Raw genomic sequence first — 22,114 nt, 5'->3', positions numbered from 1 at the left:
CTACAGGTGCTGCTTTGGAAAGCAGCAGACCGTCCTGATCCACCGGCTGTGGATATAACCCCGTTTGGAGGGAGTTAGAAGACAGGTATGGAGAAAGGAGAGGAACTTGCCCACACTCGATTCAAGTCCTGTTGCTCCTCCTGATTTGTTAGATGTTATCAGCTGTAACTGCAAAGCTGGGTTGAAACTGTGTACACATGTATCTGGAAAGTGCAGCTGTGCAGCTGCAGGCCTGGCCTGTACTAATTATTGTTTCTGCAAAGGCAGTGATGTTACATGTGGCAATATATTTACACAGCAAAAACAGCAGAAGGACAGGGATGAAGAGTCTGGAGAAGATGGTGACAGGACAACGGATGAGGACAGTGAGGAGTAGTAGAGGCTAGTTCTTCCCTTTGTTACTCAATTGTGAGTCACAGCAGAGGGCCAGTGAATAGCTATTTCCAAAATGATTGTGGGATTCAGAAATAACTTGAGGGTCCAAATTATTCCTAAACACTGAACATTTTTATCCTCCAAAAATCTGTCTAAATCGCCCCAAAAAACTTAGCAAAATCAGCTTAATGAGAGTAAAAACGTGACCAAACCAAGTTTAAATAGTGATTTTGAATCTTGAAAATGTCAGATATGGACTCAGCATCTCCAGTAACCCCAAAAAACATACTAACATGCACATGCAGACTAACACATTTTGACAGGCCAAGCAGCTCTTATAATATGATCAATATAGGTGATTATGCTAATTTATGCTAATTAGCTCAATTGCACAAATTGCCCAACATATGCAAATTAGCCTCCGGCAGTTTCTGCGTGCTGGGAACCCATACTATATATTTCCATCATAAAACTTTGGTGTACTCAACATTTCTGGGTTCACCTGTGCGTATGTGTTTGTTGTGTTATGGTTGTAGCCTATAATATAGACCTACTGGATGCCAAGTAGGCTATCTATCTATCTATTTAAAAAGACAAAACATGCTGTCCAAAGTCCTGTTCATACGATGGTGTAGCCTATTAAACAAAATCACATGCCATAGAGAAGAACGAAAACATGCCCGAGTGTAATTTAGCTAAAATGTGAAATTCAATCAATTAATGTATTTCGGTTCCTCTGCTGAACCTTGAGGTTGTCGTTTCCGTGCCTCTCTCGACCTGACAGAGGCGAACGCTCCAATTTTTAACAAAAAAGAAAAAGAAAAAAAAGTGCAGCAGTTGTGGACTCTTCCAACAGTGTTTGTCTCGTTCCGGGGGGTGGGTACGTAGTCGAGCAGTGCTGGAAGGGCCGTTTGCATGTAAACAGAGCAGACTACTGGAGTGGATTAAGTTTTTGCAATCGCCATATTTTATACTTTTCCTTCTGTCCTGGAGACTCTCTTTCCATAAGCAACCTCATCTACATTTCGGAGGAAAATACTTTGCTGCCTGGCCTGTGGCGTGCTGAAAGTGTCGAATTATGCACTCGGGCCTTGGACTAGAGTAAAGTTCTAAGCGGACTCTTCAACTTCTGCATCCTCGCTGACGGCGCCTGTCACACGGCACTGGGCCCTCGCGGCCTTGCCTTGTGGATGAGGAAGTAAAGTGATACAACCCACCCAGGTGACACAATTTCACTACTCTACCTTTTCATAGTTTGTTTCTTTAGTGGAGAGATGCAATTGTGTATTTCAGTGCGGGAATGTGTGTTATTTAGTTACTTTGTTAGCCACGCATTTAGTCATCTATGCTAACGTTAGCTAGCAAAATAAGCTCGAAGCCTTGATTCTTCCGTCATGACAACTTGCTAGCTAGCTAAGTTAGCCATTCGTGTTTAGCCAAATGTCAACTTAATTAGGCTAATGGTAACTATATTGATAGCTAGGTTAATAGTTACCTGGTGCCAATATCAATTCAGAAAACTTAAGATTCTGTATATATTTACAGTCTCAGGAGTATTTTTGTGTATCCCTACCTACCTATAATCTAGTTGGCAACTTGAATAAAACCGGATGGATGCGTTTTAATTGGGTTTGATAGGATAGCTAGCCGTGGTGCCTAGCCAGCATTGCTTCTGTTATCGCTAGCAAGCTAATAGTGACGGTGGCATAGACATTTGGCCAGCCACTGAACATTAGCTTCGTTGTTTTCGAAAATGTGGTATGTTGTTTAACTTCTTTATAATGAGTATATTAAAAAAACTATTTGTATTTTGACGCACATTCGACTGTTGGTTTTTGGCCAATCTATCAAGTCAGGCGAGCTAACGGGCATTTCAGTTAGCTGATTGCACAGGTAACGTTATCGTGCTACGTTATGACTCCGTAGCTTTTCTCGCATACTACTAGATGCGATGTCCGGTCTGTGTAGACAACTATGTATTACGACTAAATTGACATGTAAATCACAATGAAAATACATGACATACAGTGATTGTCAAAGCCATTAGATTACCACTAGTTTCACATACGGGCTAAAGTTAACTGCGCTCTTGCGTTGACAGTTAGCTACCTAGCATCGGGACAAACACGCTAGCAACTAACTAGTTAGCTTGCAAGTTGCAGAAGATGGTCACATGAATTATGTGTTTTAATTAATTATTATACATCCATATTTGTTGCTGATAAAGATGTTTCTACACCCCAAAACAACTTTTACGAGTTTAATTATTACAGTTAACCACATGAAAATGAGGAGACAAGTTACAAGAATCGTGTGTTGTGTTTTGACATCCTTCCGTGGTATTTGTGCGGCCCTCCGATCAATTTTAATAAGCCAAAAGCATTCCTGCAAAATGCATGACAACAGACAATTACTAGTTGTCATTTGCAGATCAATACTGCTTAATTAAATGTTTTTGCGTAAACGGTACCACGTTCTTTCCTAAATACTGAAACACAATTAAATGACAGCTGTCAACTGTTGTTTGTTTTAGAAGTAGCTACTGTAGGAAATAAAACGTTTTCCTGAATGCAGTGCACGAAGTCATAGTCAAAATGTGGCTTTGGGTTGCACATGATTCACGTAAAGGGAAAGCTTCTTTGTGAGGTATTAATCTAGGCAAGTCTCCAGAGCTATGACAAGGATTGACTCCAGAGCTATGATGAGGATTTTAATTGACCAAATTGACCAATCTGATGGCTCATATGCCACTATATGTAATCATTTGATTACACATTCATGCGCCTATGACTGCTACAATTGAGAGGGACATATATGAAGGTGGTCAGTCTGCTAAGAAATGTCTATAGTTAAAGCTACTTTACTTGTTAGTTCTTTTAGGTGAAAGCGCAGTTTGTGACATATGAAATACTACAAATGAAATAGTTTAATTTTTGACATAGCCTAACTCATTCTTCCTTTGGTTTGACAGGAGAAAGGAACCCATTTTATGGGCGAATCCTCTTTCCTGGACTCCTGGGTGCAACAAAACATTGTTATTATGGGTATGTATACAACAGCTTTATTGCTGCCTATACAGTTGCAGTATGTCATATAATATGAACATCAACACATTACATTTACACAGTGTTTTATCAGATAACCCCTGCACTTTACAATGAAGAGGAAACCTTGCATCAGCAACCAACAAAATGTGTAGCAGTACCCACCTGGGTGTGATTGATTTGATACTGGAAAGGGGCATGCCAGCGTGCCTCTATACCAACATGCTGATCACTTAGACCTAGCAAAGGTCTTAAGGCACAAATGCAAATGATAACATGGCCTCTGCTTAGGCTTAGAGATCTACAATTCCAGCAGCTGTAGATCAGAGTGAATGTGATGTGACTCAAAAGAAAGCAATGGAGCATAGTTCTGTTTATACACACAAGATCTCTTCTAGAACTGCCACTTGTGAGTAGTACTTATTTCTGCCCTAACACGTCCCTGTCGCACTGCACCTTGATTGTTCTCTTTTTGATCAGTCCCTTTTGATAAAAGCGTCAGCTAAATGATTAAATTTGAACGCAAACAAGATACAGCCTAGTGCTTGGGTATTTTCCCTTGTGCTCTGTTAGCGTCTTGTTTTGCAGTAATTACTGTCTGAGATTGGACAGAATCTTAAAAGTGGCAAGTGCTACGGGCGTTTTTGTGCTGATGGTCAGAGGAAAACGATTCCTCGATGTATCTGTAAGAATATGATTCATTTCCTGCTCAGCTGATCCTGTTGTCACAAGCCACCAGAATACAGTATGTTGCAGTGAATTTTTCAGTACTGGTGATTTCAATAGCCAGGCAAAAACAATCGTATAAGTCGCACCAGTCAAAAAATGTGTCATAAAGAGGAAAAAAACATATATATATAAATATATACTGTATATGTTGCACCTGAGTCGCAGAACCAGCCAAACTATGAAAAAAAGTGCGACTTATAGTCTGGAAAATACGGTAGTTGTTCATTGTGTGTTACTAAATACATTTAGTAGAAGTATTAGGTGCTGAGGTGTTTGTTCAGCTTCACACACTGAAAAAGGTCTGGGCATGACCGTGCACATGACTTTTGACAATGTAATATTCAAAAATGATATTAAACAAGCTAGCTTTTATTACATTCATTTAATTTAAAAAACAGTAGGAACCAGGGAGAAGTCTGACTTAATCAATGCACTTTGTCATTAAATGATTAAGTAACTCCTTATTGTTTCAGTTTAGTTCAGTTTTTGTCGCATACTAGAAGTCAACCCCAGGCTCCCTGCCCTTAACATCATTAATTGCTTACATGAGGGCATTTTGATTTTCAGTCACACATGAAGGATGTTTAATAGACCTAGATGTCAAATAAAACCAATGAGGCAGTCACTCTCATCATAGCCTAATGGCCTCCTCATTAACCAGAGCCAGCCAGTCAGTCAGTCAAAGTGTGTTTTTCCCCATTAAGATTAAATTGAGATCAGTGGTATGGATCAGTATGTTGAATTGAAGGGGACCTACACACTGATGCAGGCAGGCTACCCCAGGCATGTAACTGAAGCGTGTCCTGTCCGTTCATGCAGCGTCTGCTGCAGCAATTAGCTTCCACTGTAACCAATGGAACTGGCTCTGCCACATGTGATAGTGGCGTGTATATCTGAAGAAATTAAACCAGTCTTCTAAAACTACTTTTATGCTCCACAAGCGGAGAGCTTCAGTTGTGCACCTGGTGTAGGCCGGGCATTAAGAACCGCAGGTGCTTCCCCTGCTCAAGAGTGCCAGACCCTGTGTGGGTATGACTGGGCATGGCTGGACATAGTTGACATGCCAGCTTGAGAGACTGGCACTATGAGGCCAGCTGCACACCAGCGCAGACGTGAGTGTGGCGGCACGGCATGCCTCCTCATGTCAGTGTTTGATTACCACTCCATGTCCATTGTTTTTCATATAAAAATAAACCCGAATGGGCGGCTATGGGGCTGGGGTTGCTTGCAGCAGCCAGGAAAAGTTGTGGGTTCAATTCCCGGCCGCCACCGTTGTGTCTTTGAGCAAGGCACTTTACCCAGAGTTGCTTTGGGGAGTCTGGCCCTTGTAATTTTTTTTTAGTATATTTTTTTTTGCGGGCTTTTTATGCCTTTAATGATAGGACAATGGAGGATGACAGGAAGTGAGTGGGACAGAGAGCAGGGATGGGATCCGGAAAGGACCACGGGCCGGGAATCGAACCGCCGGCGTACAGTGCAGTGTCGACAGAAGTGCACCGACACTTTCTATCACTTGACCACGTACACCAACACTGACATTTTCAGCTGAGAACCATTCGATAAACATTGGATTTTATTGGGCAGCACTGTCAACAATAAAGCTGAATTTGTAATCTACAATCGCAGACGCTACAAAAAAAAAAAAAGAAAGCAGCCAGGCAGCTACAGCCGTACACTCTGGGGCGGGGGCATGAACCTGGGGGCTCAGGAACATGCCCCCAGAGTGTAGTGCTGTAGCTGTCTGGCTGCTTTAGCTCGTTTTAGCTCGTTTTTATTTTCCGTACCAAAAGTACTTGGTGACCTCAAGAAACTGAGATCTGTGTGAAAAATCGCCGGATTTCCCCTTTAAGGCTGCACTGTCCGGAGCCCGTCCTGCCTCTCTGTGACCCTATAGCTCAGGAGAGGGTTTACACCTGTATACGCTGGGTGGCTTGCACCTGTAGACACTGGGTAGCTTCCATAGTGAAGACGCTGTCAAGTAGTAAACTAGCAAAATTGCCAGTTTCCACTGGCAAATGGAAATGTGCTTTGTGTAACCCTAAGTTTAAGGGCAAATTAATGTAAGGAGCTTGTCAGATGTAGGCTATGATGAAGACTTTCATTGCTTGCCCTAGTGTATGAATGGGGCAAGAGAGTTTCCACCGATGATGTGTTTTAAAGTAGTCAGTTAACCTGCACCTCTAAATGAGCACCAATGTGTCAGGAAGAGAGACATAACTTAGATATCAGAAAGCTAGATGCCGCATTAGACTCCTGATCGTACGTAAATAGGGTCGCCATCTTAGTGGGGGCAGCAATCACTGGAGGCCAATGGAGCAGCATGTGACTCTGACTGGAAATCAGACAGGTGTCTCTGATTGCGGCAGGTGTTGCGGTCACTCCCCCATAGACAGTAAAGGTGCTGCCGCCGCGTTTACGATGCCACCTAATAGGGCAGCCGTGGCCTACTGGTCAGCGCTTCGGACCTGTTGCCAGTTTGAGCCCCAACCAGTAGGCACGGCTGAAGTGCCCTTGAGCAAGGCACCTGACCCCTCACTGCTCCCCGAGCGCCGCTGTTGTTGCAGGCAGCTCACTGCGCCGGGATTAGTGTGTGCTTCACCTCACTGTGTGTTCACTGTGTGCTGAGTGTGTTTCACTAATTCACGGATTGGGATAAATGCAGAGACCAGATTTCCCTCACGGGATCAAAAGAGTATATATACTTATGCATAAAAAAAAAACTTAATAGAACTACTTAATAGAACTTGTCATTCAATGTGGTATCTAGCTTTCTAATCTTCTATGAAGAGAGAGAGGAAGTTCGCCTGATGGGGAAGTCTGAACTTTGTGTGAACTCTGACCCCTGGTCTCTGTGTTTTGTGTTTGGCAGACGCTGCCCTTGAATCGATCATGCAGGACCTGGCTGAGCTGCACCGGTCCAGCAAGCCTGCCGCCATGCTCGCAGACCTGGCCAAGCCCAAGGCCTCCTCGCCCAAGAACCAGGTGTGTTAGAGACACACACACACACACACACACACACACACACACATACACACACACACACACATTTACTCACATAGATAGATAGATACTTTATTGATCCCCAAAGGGAAATTCAAGGTCTCAGTAGCATACAGACATCACACACAACATGCACTTACAGCAGAAATATAAAATACATACATATATATATATATATATATATATATACACATACAAAAACAAACATAATAACATGCTTTTGTTGTGTTTGTGCAGAATGATGTTCGGGTGAAGTTTGAGTACAGAGGTGAAAAGAGGTGAGAAAGAAAAACCTTGTGGATGTCATACATACATACTGTACATACACACACACACCCATACACACATACATACATACACACATACATACATGTATATAAATCTGTCCTCCCTGGGTTAAGTAATCGTCAACGTTATCATCATGCCTTTAACTCTCGTCTTTGTTTTGCTGACGTTCAGGATTCTGCAGTTTCCCCGGCCCCTCAGTCTTGATGACCTCAGCTCCAAGGCGAAAGTAGCCTTTGGTCAGACTATGGACCTGCACTACACCAATAACGAGGTAACAAGCACCCCACTTTTACACCGCCACCACATGATGGGGTGAGCTCATCTCCTGCTCACCTTTTACTGCCTGTTAGTGACCTCGTTAGTGACCCCACATTTCTCTCCCCCTCTCCCCCTATTTTTCTCTCTCCTCCTCTTCCTTCTCTTCCCTCATTTTCATGTTCTATCTCTCCGTCACTCTCACTAACCTTACCTTCTCCCTCTCGCTTTCTCTCCCTCTATCCATCGCCCCCTCCCTCTTATTCTCTTTCTTCCCTTTCTTTACCTCTTCATTTCTCTTTCTTCACCCATCTTCCCTCTTTCTCTCTCTCTCTCCCCCCTTACCCCTCTCTCTCTCTCTCTTTCCTCATCTCTCTCTCTCTCTCTCTCTCTCTCTTTCCTCATCTCTCTCTCTCTATTTTCTCTCTCTCTCTCTCTCTCTCTCTCTCTCTCTCTCTCTCTCTCTCCTCACCCCTCTCTCTCTCTCTCGCTCTGTATTTCCCCTGTATCTCTCCTCTCAGCTGGTGATCCCGTTGACCACTCAGGATGATCTGGACAAGGCAGTGGAGCTGCTGGACAGGAGCGTCCACATGAAGAGCCTCAAGATCCTGCTGGTGCAGCAGGCTTCCACGCAGGTCAGAGGTCACGAGGTGCAGGACAGGTCACGGCCAGGGCCCACCAGCAGAGATATCAACAGATAGATTGACAGACAGACAGATACTTTATTTAGAGTAGTATAGATATATAGATAGATAGATAGATAGATACTTTATTTAGAGTAGTATAGATAGATAGATAGATAGACAGACAGATACTTTATTTAGAGTAGTATAGATATATAGATAGATAGATAGATAGATAGATACTTTATTTAGAGTAGTATAGATAGATAGATAGATAGACAGACAGATACTTTATTTAGAGTAGTATAGATAGATAGATAGACAGACAGATACTTTTTAGAGTAGTATAGATAGATAGATAGATAGATGCACGCATACAGAGACACAGAGACACACTTTGTTTATAGATAGGTCAAGTCAAGTTTATTTGTATAGCGCATTTCATACACAGAGGTCATTCAATGTGCTTGTCACACTTGGTGCACTGTGTGTGGAGTGGTCTGTTTCTCTGGGAAGAAGAAGGTGCTTGTTGCAGAACCTTGTTTAGGTGTCTGGGAAGAAGGGGCTTGTTGCAGAACCTTGTTTAGGTGTCTGAGCAGACCTGCAGCGTGCGCTCCGGCTGCTCTCCCTGGGTTGACCAGCAGGGTGCAGCAGAGGCTGTCTGAGGGCAGGACTCCACTGGCTGAACCACGCAAGCTATTTCACCTAGAACAGGGGTTCCCAACCTTTTCCACTGCATGGACCGGACAACAATTTCTGACAGCCCGTGGTGGCAGACGCTAGAGAGCAAATACAGTAATCTACTTCTGGTGGTGCTAGCGTAGTGGTTACGGAGCTGGGCTAGCATGCAGTAGCCAGGAAAAGTTGTGGTTTCAATTCTGGACTTCCTTTGTTGTGTCCTTGAGCAAGGCACTTAACCCCAAGTTTCTCCGGAGACATGAATACATGTAAATGTTAAGGTCCTAGAAGGCAAATATGCTGTGGGAGACAGTGTACACTTTTAGTTCATAGATGTCTGGTACAATACACCTGTAAATACGTCTAGATAAAGCATTGCTATGTGCTGTGTCTCAGTGTGTTTGGTAGTACCAAACACACTGTGAGACACAGCACATAGCAATGCTTTATCTAGACGTACACGAGTAGAGACCCAGCTCACAACTCAAACCTTATTACAAGTTCCCCACTATGTGCAACACAACCGTCTAGATAAAGCATTGCTATGTGCTGTGTCTCACAGTGTGTTTGGGTTCTAGTTAACGGTTGTGTTGCACATGGTGGGGAACTTGTAATGAGGTTTGAGTTGTGAGCTGGGTCTCTACTCCTGTGTGTGACTATGCAGGGCTCTTGTGATTCACACAGGTTTGTCACTGACTAGTTACCAAGAAAAGTGCCTCTTGAATTTCCTAATAGAGTTTAAGAATGATGTAATGTGTGTGTAAACAGTAGTGTGTTGCCAAGAGATGTGTTGCTTTATGCGGTGATGGTGAAAGCCTGTTTGTCAAGTGTCCCTGGTACAGCCGAAAACCCTGAGCTCTGCATGACCTCTTTTTGGTCATAGTTTCATCAGTTGTTTAACCAACCACACATGTTGGGTTTCAACACCTCGGGTTTTTGATGCATCAGCTCAAAACCTTGGTATCTGTTAAGTGCTCCGCAAATAGGCGGCGCCATGAGTGCTGACCGCTTTCAGAGTTTCTTCAGTTGTTTCACTAACAGCTATCCAGCGCTGCTTCTGATTTTGATGCATCAGTTCAACACCCTGGGATCGGCATGACCGCACTCTTAGGGTGACGATACACTAGGCAACTTTTATAGCAATATTGCTGAGCAATGTTCCTGAGTATTGTTCTTCTGGCACGTTCCTGTGGATTTTGTGCACATTTTTCTTTGTAGTAGTGCAAGACTGTCATGATCATCATGAACCATGGCACCAGGTGATGTGGTTGCCCAGCAACATTGCTCAAATAGTTGCCCCAAGTATCATCACCTTGACAGATTGTTTTGATCGTTTCATCAGTATTTTGCGCTGCTGCAGGTGGAGATGGTGGTGGAGATATCAGTGCATCAGTGAGATGATGGTTTGCAGCAGTGACTTGATGGTTTGCAGCAGTGATGTTTTGGGCTCAGGGAAGTCTTGCTGCATGCATCATTAAAGCTAAGCGCTTTCCTGAACAGCACCTTGTGATGGAGTATTTCTTTTAGCCTCGTAGTCGGATTGATGGTTTCAAATCCACTGTGTTCATAAAAGCCCCCCATAAAGCAGGAGAATAGTGGTGTTGTGCGCGCTGCTGCAGGGGCTGGGGATATGCAGTGTTATTTTAATGCCCCCGCGGCCGTCTCCGCACGTCGCAGAGAAATACGCTGAGCTCCTACACAGCTCTACACCTCATTAATCATGTCCTGAAAAACTCCTCTCTCCACACACACACACACACACACACACACACACACACACACACACACACACACACACACACACACACACACACACACACACACAGACAGAGCTTTATACTTCTATGAAGTGTCATTTTTAAACCAGGACAGTTTGTCTTCTGTATGCGAGGCTGTGTGGAAATGCGTTGCTATTGAGCGGAGTGTTTGTTTTCTGTCCTTCTATCAGAACTCTGTTTCCAGTATGGATCTGTTGCCATCTCGTGAGAACCTGGACAACACAGACTTCAGAGGTACACACACACACACACACACACACACACACACACACACACACACACACACACACACACACACACACACACACACACACTAGAGTGTGGTCGGGTCAGGTCGGGTTCGGACACATGGGGGCGATATGGTTCGGGTTCGGACACATGGGGGCGATATGCATTGGACGTTTTACATTTGAAATAGCTTATTATGTTGGGTAACCAACAGGTCTGTTTCACATGATGCAAACGTTTGTTTTTTGAGAATAAAATAAAATATAAAAAAAAGAACAGCCTTTTTCCTGTGTGCAAGATCTGAGGAGAGGATTTCCTTGAGTTGCCCCTATTAACGTCGATGCTGCATATGTATCAGTGACAGAAGGTTCGTAATTTCAGAATATTGCAGTTCATTTCAAGACTTTTCGCCAATGGTAAGACTAGAATTCTGTTTCAATAGGCTATGCTTGCTTGGGCCTCTTGTGTTAATGTGCGCTGGGTGTGACCTGCATGCATGCACTCATCTGATTCTGTAGACAATTAAGAATTCCGTTATGACAGTTGTTTAATGGGCTAAAGACAGGCTATCCACAAACGTGAGAATTCATTAGCATGGGAATAACTGAGGCATCGTCTGCATCGGGCTCAGGTCGGGTTCGGACATAAAAATGAAAATGCCTGTCGGGCTCGGACGCAACTCTGTTGGACGCGGGCAGGGTTCAGACAGAGATATGCGCCCCGAACCGCACTCTTAACACACACACATTTCAGAGATATGCGCCCCGAACCGCACTCTAACACACACACATTTCAGGGGTACATGGTTGGCCCCTTGAAATTCCATGCTTATGTCGGTCAGTATTCACGTATACACAATACACTAGGAGTGAATAGTCACTCTCTCACACACCTGTTGAGTAATGACGATTATTAGTCACTCTCACACACCTGTTGATTAATGACGATTATTAGTCACTCTCACACACCTGTTGATTAATGACGATTATGTTTCTGTTTCCGTCAGTTTTTCTCTTTCTGAAGAAGAGCTAGGTGTGTTTCCCCCTCTCTGGCCGTTGTACATTGATGATCATGATGCTTTATCTCCCTCCTACTCTTGCTGCACTCTCTCTCACCCTCTCTCCTCCTCATCCTCATCTCCTCTCTCTCCTCCTCCTCTCTCCTCATCCTCATCTCCTCTTTCTCCTCCTCCTCTCTCCTCCTCCTCATCTCCTCTTTCTCCTCCTCCTCATCTCCTCCTCCTCCTCCTCTCTCCTCCTCATCCTCATCTCCTCTCTCCTCCTCCTCCTCATCTCCTCTCTCTCCTCCTCCTCTCTCCTCCTCATCCTCATCTCCTCTCTCCTCCTCCTCCTCCTCATCTCCTCTCTCTCCTCCTCCTCTCTCCTCCTCATCCTCATCTCCTCTCTCCTCCTCCTCCTCATCTCCTCTCTCTCCTCCTCCTCTCTCCTCCTCATCCTCATCTCCTCTCTCCTCCTCCTCCTCATCTCTCCTCCTCATCTCTCCTCCTCCTCTCTCCTCCTCCTCATCTCCTCTCTCCTCATCTCCTCTCTCTCCTCCTCCTCATCTCCTCTCTCTCCTCCTCCTCATCTCCTCCTCCTCTCTCCTCCTCCTCATCTCCTCCTCCTCTCTCCTCCTCCTCATCTCCTCTCTCCTCCTCCTTCTCATCTCCTCCTACTCCTCCTCTCTCCTCCTCCTTCTCATCTCCTCCTACTCCTCCTCATCTCTCCTCCTCCTCATCTCCTCCTCCTCCTCATCTCCTCTCTCTCCTCCTCCTCTCTCCTCCTCCTCTCTCCTCCTCCTCATCTCCTCTCTCCTCATCTCCTCTCTCTCTTCCTCCTCATCTCCTCTCTCTCCTCCTCCTCTCTCCTCCTACTCTCTCCTCCTCCTCCTCATCTCCTCTCTCCTCCTACTCTCTCCTCCTCCTCCTCCTCATCTCCTCTCTCCATCTCCTCTCCTCCTCATCTCTCCTCCTCCTCCTCCTCCTAATCTCATCTCTCCTCCTAATCTCCTCCTCCTCCTCCTCATCTCCTCCTACTCCTCTCCCTCGTCTCCTCTCCAGGTTCCTCGGACCGCAGTTCCCCTCCTCCAGGCTACATCCCTGATGCTCTGCAGCAGGTGGCTCGCAACGGCTCCTTCACCAGCATCAACAGCGAGGGAGAGTTTATCCCCGAGAGCATGGACCAGGTGCACTACCTCACACACACACAAACACATACACAATTATCCCAGAGAGCATGGACCAGGTGAGCTACCTTATACATACACACACACACACACACACACACACCCTAGCTCTAACCCTAACACACACACCCTAACTCTAACCCTAACACACACACACACTGAGTTAGCCTTCACTGCTGAACTGCAAAGTTATTGTAGCTGAATTATCTCCTCTTACAGTTATGCACCACATAAGCAGTGTTACCCAGACTCCTGATTGAGTTTGTGCTTCTCTCTCTCTCTCTCACCCTCTCTCTCTCTCTCTCTCCCCAACTCTCTCTCTCTCTCTCCCTCTCTTCCCCTCTATCTCCCTCTCTCTCACCCTCTCTCTCTCCCTCTCTCCCTCTCTCCCTCTCTATCTCTCTCTTCCTCTCTCGCTCTCACCCTCTCTCCCTCTCTCTCTATCTCTCTCTCTCCCTCTTCCCCCCCACTCCTACCTTGTAGATGTTGGACCCGTTGTCTATGAGTAGTCCTGAGAACTCGGCCTCGGGGAGTTGCCCGTCTCTGGACAGTCCTCTAGACAGGTGAGTCCTCTAGACAGGTGAGTCCTGTTCTCCTGACAGGTGAGTCCTGGGGCTTTTCTCAATATGCGTTCTTTTCTATACTTGTGTTCTCATGAACTTGAAAATCGTTCTGAAACGTCACCAATCACCGCCGAAGTACTGTTCCAATTCACAAGTTTTTCGCATTTATTCAAGAACGCATAACATTCCCGGAAGTGTTCTCGAATCGTTGGTTTTATCAAGGATGCATCGGGTGGTGACTTGGTGGCTTGAAGATTCCACAATGCATTACGTCAGCTCAGCCGTGACACTCACATAAGAGAAATGGCAGCATTGATACATAATAGGCCTACCTATCATAATTGCTGCTACAATCCGATCCATGTTTAGGCTATAAACAGTAGGCTACAGGCTTCACAACTAACGTTAATCATAACTGTCACTTAAACTGCGAACTTCAAACGTTGTTCCCGCCATCGGCAAGTGAATATATTGTTATTAATATTTAATAAAAAAAAATCAATGAGAAACAAACTTAAACAAGCTGGTGAATTATATATTTTATTGTAAATGTCAGAAATACTGGGTAGACCAATAGAGCAATAGGTAAATGACTAGACTCCCGAGCTGTTCCGAGAGAAGCTGCCGTTGGCAAGAACGCTGCTGTCTCAAACTGCAAATTGAGCGTCCTGTGTCCTCGCGTTCTCCAGAGTCTGGACTCACGATCTTAACTTTTCAAGTTCGAACTTGAAACTCGTTCTTTAGCGTACTTTGTATTGAGAAAAGTCCTGTTCTCCTGTCATGTCTGCTCGAGGGCTCAGCTAATGTTGACGCTTATGTTTATGGTAGTTGGCATGTTGCTTTTGTCTAAAGCAACTTACAGTGTGTGAACACAACATTAGTTAAAAATAGTAGTTTCAAATGAAGTTCAAAAGCCTTTATAATGTAATGTACATATAATGACTAAGTGAAAACAAATATCTTATTTAGCTATGGCTTCTCACCTCACCTAACTCTCTCTCCTTTCTCTCTCGTGTGCAGTGACAGTTACCCAAAGTCCCGGATGCCCCGTGCTCAAAGTTACCCTGACAACCACCAAGATTTCCCAGGTAAGCAGCCGACAGGTGGCACCTCTCCGCCCTCTATAGCTCACCTGAGACGAGAGCGGCAGGAGCAGCAGGGCAGGTGGGACTCTTCCAGTAGCCAAAGGGGTCCCAGTTCGGACTCTCCTGATTCCTGACATGGTTACACTGTGTGAAGCAGGAGACATCACTGAGTAGTAGGGGCATAGACTGTTTAAAGGAACACACCAACTTAAATACCGGTGATTAGTTAAAAGGAAAGTGAAGGATCACCGCACACTGGTGGGATTTCTTTGTTGGTTTATTTTTTAGTGAACAACGCGTTTCGCCAATGCTTAATCAGGTTCACTCTCACTCAGTGATCCTTCACTTTCCTTTTAATCTTATTGACGACTGCACCTCACCAGCACCTGGAAGGCTGTGCACAGGAACTTTATCCTTTTTACCGGTAATTAGTTACTTGGAATACTTAGAATAAATTATTTAAATTATTACTTAGAATAAATTAATCCGCCATTTACCCCAGAATTAGATTTATAAGAGCATACATGCCCTTCTCATCTCTGTATGGGCAATAATCGTCAGACACTGTTAGCTTACCTTAGCTTAGCTTAGCATGATTCACTGGAAGTGGGCGACACCGGTTAACCTACAGCTCCCTTTTTGCTACAGGCTATCAATGGGCTAACTGGTATAACCTGCTGTAGTCCTTTAGGGGCCCTATCAGCAGGCAGGATGAGTCACAGTCGCACGGCCACACACACACATACAGATGAGTCACAGCCTCACGGCCGGGCAGTTCTCAATTGAGCCTCGTAAATGGGTGTAAAACAGTGATTTATTTGCATGGCTAGCCCGATGCCGAAGCACCACTATTGAAAAAGCTGTTGGTAGCATCGGCTAACTAGCGCCAGATTTTGGAGTGCAGGGGACAAGCCGAGATGGGCTATGAGACATACGTTCACACTCGGTATCATGTTTCAATACACTTTAGGTCAATATCACACCGGAATTCTCCTTTAACATGCCATTAGCCACGCCCACAGGAAGTGAGGTAATTGGGATTTTGTGCATTGTGGACATGATCAATTTTAACGTACTCCTCCTAGACGGTTGATCCGATTCATGTGAAAGTTGGCATACATGATGCCAATATGCTTCTGATTCTAAATTGTGAAGCTTTTTTTGATATGTTGTAATTTGACAAAATGGCATAACTATGAATTTTAATACCCTTCCACATAAACAATAAATTTGTCTTAATTCACCATGCATGGCTTGAAATTTTTTAAATTTCACAGGTCTTTGAATACCATGGGAGTGATGATATTGACATGCCCATAATGCATGTTTGGCATAGCGCCACCAACTGGCAACAGAAAGAATGACAATTATACTGATGTCATATGATCAATTTGAACATACTCCTCCTTTTGTCAGATTCATTTGAAATTTGCCAAATATTATGCCAAGATGTCGCCGATGTTAAATTGTGAAGGGATTTTTGATAAGTTATATATTTGATATGATTTTAATATCTCACCACATAAACACAAAATGTGTCATAAATCACAGTGCATTGAATGAATGGTCTGAAACTTCTCAGGTTACTAGATATCATGATTATGATGATATCCAGACACCCAATGGGCCTGCCTGGCATAGCGCCACCACCTGGCCAAGCAGGAAATGTGCCAGAAATGGACAATGCCTTAAGTGATTGATCTGAAACTTTATAAAATATTGGATATCATTATTGTGATGTTATTCACATGCGTAATTCACAGGCCTAGCATAGCGCCACCATCTGGCCAAGCAGGAAATGTGCCAGAAATGCTCTATGCTTTGAATAAATGGTCTGAAACTTCTCAGGTTAATAGATATAATGATTATGATGATATCCAGACACCCAATGGGCCTGCCTGGCATAGTGCCACCACCTGGTCAAGCAGAAAATGTGCCAGAAATGGACAATGCCTTAAGTAATTGATCTGAAAGTTTACAAACATTTTGGATATCATTATTGTGATGATATTCACATGTGTAATTTCAATGCCTAACATAGCGCCACCATCTGGCCAACCAAAAAGTGTATCAGAAATGTTCTTTGCTTAAAATGGTCTGAAATTTCTCAGGTTAATATATATTATGACTATGATGACACCCAATGGGCCTGCCTTGCATTGCGCCCCCACCTGGCCAAGCAAGTAAATGTGGCAGAAAATAAAATACAAAAGCAAATAGCACACGCATCAAATATGTACATTTCGCAAACGCACCACGTCGGTGCTTTGTTGGATTCCGACATGTCACGGGTTGCGGCCCGCAGGTGCTCGGGCCCGCCATTGCCGCTTGCGGCTATATTTAAAAGGTGTTTTTTTTTTTAAATTGCGTAATGTGTTTTTCCAGACAAACGCAATCTGGCTGAGGAGTGATATGTCTGGAATAACAACCAGCCAACCCAGCAGTGGTTTTTATATGCATCTTCTTGCACTGTGCAGTGCTGGTGGAGAATAGAACAGATGATCTGACTGGCCTTAGCCTAGCTAAGTATATATATAAAAAACCCATGTCTGTTCTTTTCCCTGCTGATGCCAAGTGAAAATGTTAGTCGCTAGTGCATTCATTTCTCTTGCTGAGGCTTTTTAGGAATGAAGGGAATGTTGGTATTGTTTTAACAGATGGAGTGTATCATTCGCGGAGTGATTACTACTAGCATTACGAGTGGCGTTGTGCTGGGATATCGCCACTTGTGATGACTCATAGAATGCTTCTCGTCTCGTCCAATCAAAAATTAATAAATAGTTCGACTGTACCTAACTGTTGTATAATGCTATTTAACTCTTGTCTCTGAGCCGGTGTGAAACAGAAGAGTTGAGTGTGTATCTTGTGTGTGTAGAGTTGAGTGTGTAGAGTTGAGAGTGTGTGTAGAGTTGAGTGTGTGTCTAGCTTATGCGGTGTGTTTAGATGAACGGAGCCTGAGTTTGAAAATTTCCCTTGAGATGACTAAAGTATCTCTCTCTCTCTCTCTCTCTCTCTCTCTCTCTCTCTCTCTCTCTTCTGCTGATGTAGAGTATGACATCCCTGTGTTTGAGAAGTCTGGCAAGGGTGGCACGTATCCACGGCGATACCACATCCCCTTTGGTCTCCAGGACTACAGTGATGGTGAGCGCAACACACACACACACACATGATTTTTCAGATTCTGAAATTCAACTCCTTTTAACTGATTATTTTTAATTATCAAAATGTGTAATGCATTTCATGCTTATATACGTTTGTATATTACATGTGTATGTATGTACCCCCCCCACACACACACACACACACACACACACACACACACTTTTCCCTCTCTGTCTTCTTCCCCGTCTCCCAGGGCGCAAGACGTTCCCGCGGGCGCGGCGGACGCAGGGTCAGGGCGTTCGCTCTCCGGTCAGCTTCAGCCCCGTGGAGCAGCAGTCGCCCAGCGGCAGCAGCGGCAGTAGCATCTTCAGCCCGGAGCTGGACGAGCCGGGAGGATTCCGCCGCCGCCGCGGCTCTGACATCGAGCCCAGCCCCGCCCCCAGCTCCGCCTCCAACCCCGCGCCCACCCTCTCCGTCATGGACATCAGCCCGCCCAGCCGCTGTGAGTGACAGGAGGGAGTCGGGCTGCCAGCCTATCAGGAGAGAGGAGACAGAGAAAGTGTAGTTACGGCTCCTACACACAGCTGCGTGCGTTGCGTTGCGTTGCTGGAGACGCATCCCATTCACTTTACATGGGCTCACGTTATCCGTTGCCGAAACTGAATTGGGGTCTGTTTTGTCGCGTTTCTCCCGTCGCTCGCGTTGAGAAGTTCAGCTGTTGCTGCACCGACAGACGGCAGCGGCCAATCAAGCCAATCGACGGACGGCACCAACCAATCAAATTACGGTTATACTTCAAGTCATTTGCATAGCTACCGTCGGGAACACCCACGGCATGCGTTGACGGAACGCAACTGTGTGTAGGAGCCATAAGGGTTTTATTTCTCAGGAAATATTAAGAGCGGGCGCAAGTACAGGAAGAAAGACTGAGCACCTTTTGGATAGTTCTTCTAAAGCAGTATATTAGTGTAGCATGCTTCACGACCAGAGGTTGATTACAGCTTGCGTGTCCATGTATGTATCAGAGAGGGGCAGAGTGCCAACCAATCAGGAGAGAGGAGATGGAGAAAGAGTCTCCAGTAAAGGTTACATCCATAGATATGAATACGTATCGCGTATACATCTCTGAGTGCCACTGGCATGACAGGAAGTGCATGCCACAGGAAGTGACATACTGGGCATACTCGGTTATCCGCCAATCAGGAGCATCGACAGCGACAAACAGGATACTACACGACTCGCCTGCTTGGCAGACCAGTCTGATTAGACTTGGCTCGCTCTCAGAAACTGTTAGAGATGGAGTGATCGAGAATGGTACAGGAAGGAAGTCTGTGAGCCTGCCAGAGAAGCAAAGTTTATTAGTGTAGTGGAGGTCATTCACAATGCTGAGGCATCACTAAATGAAGGAATGAATGAATGGATGTGAAAGACAAGTCACAGGAGGGATTTACAGGGACATGTTAAGATGATTGTTAACCATGAGCCCATGTATATTTGTGTGTGTGTGTGTGTGTGTGTGTGTTAACTGCGTCTTTGTGTTTTGTGTGTGTGTGTGTCTTCACTTAATCTCTGTATTGTGTGTGTGTGTGTGTGTTGACTCCATCTGGGTACTTGTGTGTGATCGCTCCATGTCTCTATTGTTTGTGTGTGTGTGTGTGTGTGTGTGTGTGTGTGTGTTGACTCCATCTGTGTGTGTGTGTGTGTGTGTGTGTGTGTGTGTGTGTGTGTGTGTGTGTGTGTGTGTGTGTAGCCCCGCGTGCCCCCACTAACTGGCGCCTGGGGAAGCTATTGGGTCAGGGGGCGTTCGGTCGCGTCTTCCTCTGCTACGATGCAGACACCGGCCGAGAGCTCGCCGTCAAACAGGTGCAGTTTGACCCTGACAGCCCGGAGACCAGCAAGGTGAGGAGTATTTTTGTGTTTCAGGTTTGAAGTCACATATGTCCTGTTACATCTCTATCTGTGCGTGTGTGTGTGTGTGTGTGTGTGTGTGTGTGTGTGTGTTTGGTCATGATTCACTTCAGGAAATATGAACACAATGAACAATTACACTGTTACTTCCCAGAACACCTGTTAGGTGTGAATGAATACTGGGGTTTCCAGGGAAATGAAATACCTGTTTGTGTGTGTGCGCTGTGGACATACCATATGCGTGTGTGTGTGTGTGTATGTGTATATATATATATATATATATATATATATAGGGCTGTCAGAGTTAACATGTTAATCATGATTCATGATGCGATTAAGGACCAAGCATAACACGTTCATTTTTTCCGCTTTTTTATTCACATTAATCGTGTGCCGCTGCATCTAAAAGATGTTTTATTTTACACCGTCACTTGTTCTGTTATCAACGATTCTCTTTGGCTGCTACTATTTTGACTCTTTGATGCACCGTTTTCTGTCCTCAAACTGCCACAGACACTTCCTAGCAAAGCTCCGCTCTTTGCTTCCTAGTAGGCTTCTGCCTGGTCCTCCTCCTGTCGTCATGGAGATGATAAACACCAACGCAGTTCTGAATAGCGCGTTTTACTTAAAAAAAAAAAAAAAAAAAAACTCCCAGTCAGCTCAGTCTACATGGAAATAAAATATCACAGAAGTATTTCAAGTTTGAACTAGAATCTACAAGCTAAACATTGTTTACACGCGTACACCGTTACCGAACTGAACATAGTTACCGAAGATAGGGCCTAGGCTATTTCTGTTTGTTATGCACTTCATTGAAATGTGCTGTAGGCCTAAGCTACATTTTGCACATGCACTTGTGCATATTTCTCAATATGGGAAGTTCCTTATTTTCAACTGAACTTAAAGATAATGAATGTGTGGAGTATTTTTTGTTTGTTATGCCCTTTTATAATGTGTGTACAGTTTGTGCATGCACTTCTGCTGTAACATTTATTTCAGTTTATTCAGGCTATATTTTTTAAAAGACATTCTGCTCAGCTTTTGAAATTTGATTTGCAATAATCAAATACGTCCTAAAGTTAAGTTCATAAAGTAACTTTCTTTGCATTCATTTGATTCTCGATCAAGATGCACTGGTGAGAATTGCTTTACATTGTTAATAAGGACTTCTGGGCCCCAGCTGTGGCGCAACTGGCTGGGGCACCTGCACCGTACGCCGGCAACCCGGGTTCGATTCCCGCCCCGTGGTCCTTTCCGGATCCCACCCCTGCTCTCTCTCCCATTCGCTTCCTGTCACTCTCCACTGTCCTATCATTAAAGGCATAAAAAGGCCAAAAAAAAAATAAGGACTTCTGGAAAGTTCTGAAATGCAGAATGTGATAAAATATGCGATTAATCGCGATTAACAATAGAAATTCAGATATTCATTAATCACACTTAAAAAAAATCATCGTTTGACAGCCCTAGTGTATACTGTATGAATGTGAGTGTGTGTAGTTTTGTGTATGTGTCCCGTGTAAGTGTTTGCGTGAATGTGGACATATCATGGTTAACCCTTAGAACCCGATTGACGCAAAGTGCGTCAAAAAACACACCCTCTCTTCTCTGTTACATTGCTCCGCAACTGTTCATCGCAGCGAGATTTATTGAGTGACAGAGGAGAAGTGGGGCTTTCCAACGAGATCACGCACTTGTCTGTACGTTAAAGTATGAACATTTAAAAAAATCATGAAATTAAATCAAATTGCATCATATTTACAGTCTATACTTCTCTGCGTTCACCTGCGCACCCATTACTCTCGTTTGAATTACTCGCGAACCCGTGATCGCATAGATATGGCAAGCATATCAGATGAAAGAGGAGACACAGGGCTATCGTTTGATACCAAGTACATCCTTCTGGGTTATAAAACAGACCAAGTGACAGCAAAATAATAACTTCATATAGCTGGACTTACCCCAGGTTTTTGTCTGTTTTTGTGGCAAAGCATGTTTATAATCCAACGCTATCATGTGTTTCTCTATGGCAAAGCATTTTCATAATCCGGTTTTGAGATCCTAGCAAATTCCTGAATGGCATCCAATTCAAGGCTCACATTGCATCCCAATTTGTTCAACAAAGAAACACCTTTGTTGCCTTTACTTTGTTCATGGCAATGCAGTAAAAAGTTGAGAATCATTATGAGTGCATACACCATAGGCGCACACAGGCTAACACGCAAACTCGGGTCAGGTCAGATCAGTTCGTGTTACAGATATGGAGCACAGAAAGGT

At 44.4% G+C, this 22,114-nt stretch overlaps 1 protein-coding gene across 3 annotated transcripts in view; it reads left to right on the top strand.

The window, feature by feature from the left end:
- Positions 1–1,182: 1,182 nt before the first annotated feature.
- The window catches only part of map3k2 (mitogen-activated protein kinase kinase kinase 2), a 32,573-nt gene continuing 11,641 nt past the window's right edge, over positions 1,183–22,114 (top strand). The window contains exons 1-13 of one of the 3 annotated variants that reach the window (XM_042080741.1): positions 1,183–1,596; positions 3,347–3,419; positions 7,018–7,130; positions 7,386–7,426; positions 7,608–7,707; positions 8,213–8,326; positions 10,941–11,004; positions 13,058–13,182; positions 13,666–13,745; positions 14,766–14,833; positions 17,879–17,971; positions 18,186–18,434; positions 19,683–19,831. In XM_042080741.1, the coding sequence (XP_041936675.1) occupies positions 3,365–3,419; positions 7,018–7,130; positions 7,386–7,426; positions 7,608–7,707; positions 8,213–8,326; positions 10,941–11,004; positions 13,058–13,182; positions 13,666–13,745; positions 14,766–14,833; positions 17,879–17,971; positions 18,186–18,434; positions 19,683–19,831 (1,251 nt within the window). In that variant the 5' untranslated portion in view covers positions 1,183–1,596; positions 3,347–3,364. The remainder of the gene's footprint in view (positions 1,597–3,346; positions 3,420–7,017; positions 7,131–7,385; positions 7,427–7,607; positions 7,708–8,212; positions 8,327–10,940; positions 11,005–13,057; positions 13,183–13,665; positions 13,746–14,765; positions 14,834–17,878; positions 17,972–18,185; positions 18,435–19,682; positions 19,832–22,114) is intronic. The other 2 variants (XR_006026795.1, XM_042080740.1) reach the window with 2 other exon arrangements.

The sequence above is a fragment of the Alosa sapidissima genome, chromosome 23, assembly GCF_018492685.1.
Source record: "Alosa sapidissima isolate fAloSap1 chromosome 23, fAloSap1.pri, whole genome shotgun sequence".
In the NCBI taxonomy this organism is placed as follows: domain Eukaryota; kingdom Metazoa; phylum Chordata; class Actinopteri; order Clupeiformes; family Clupeidae; genus Alosa; species Alosa sapidissima.
The sequence above is the reverse complement of the archived record's forward strand: the minus strand, read 5'-3'. Positions and strand labels throughout refer to the sequence as shown.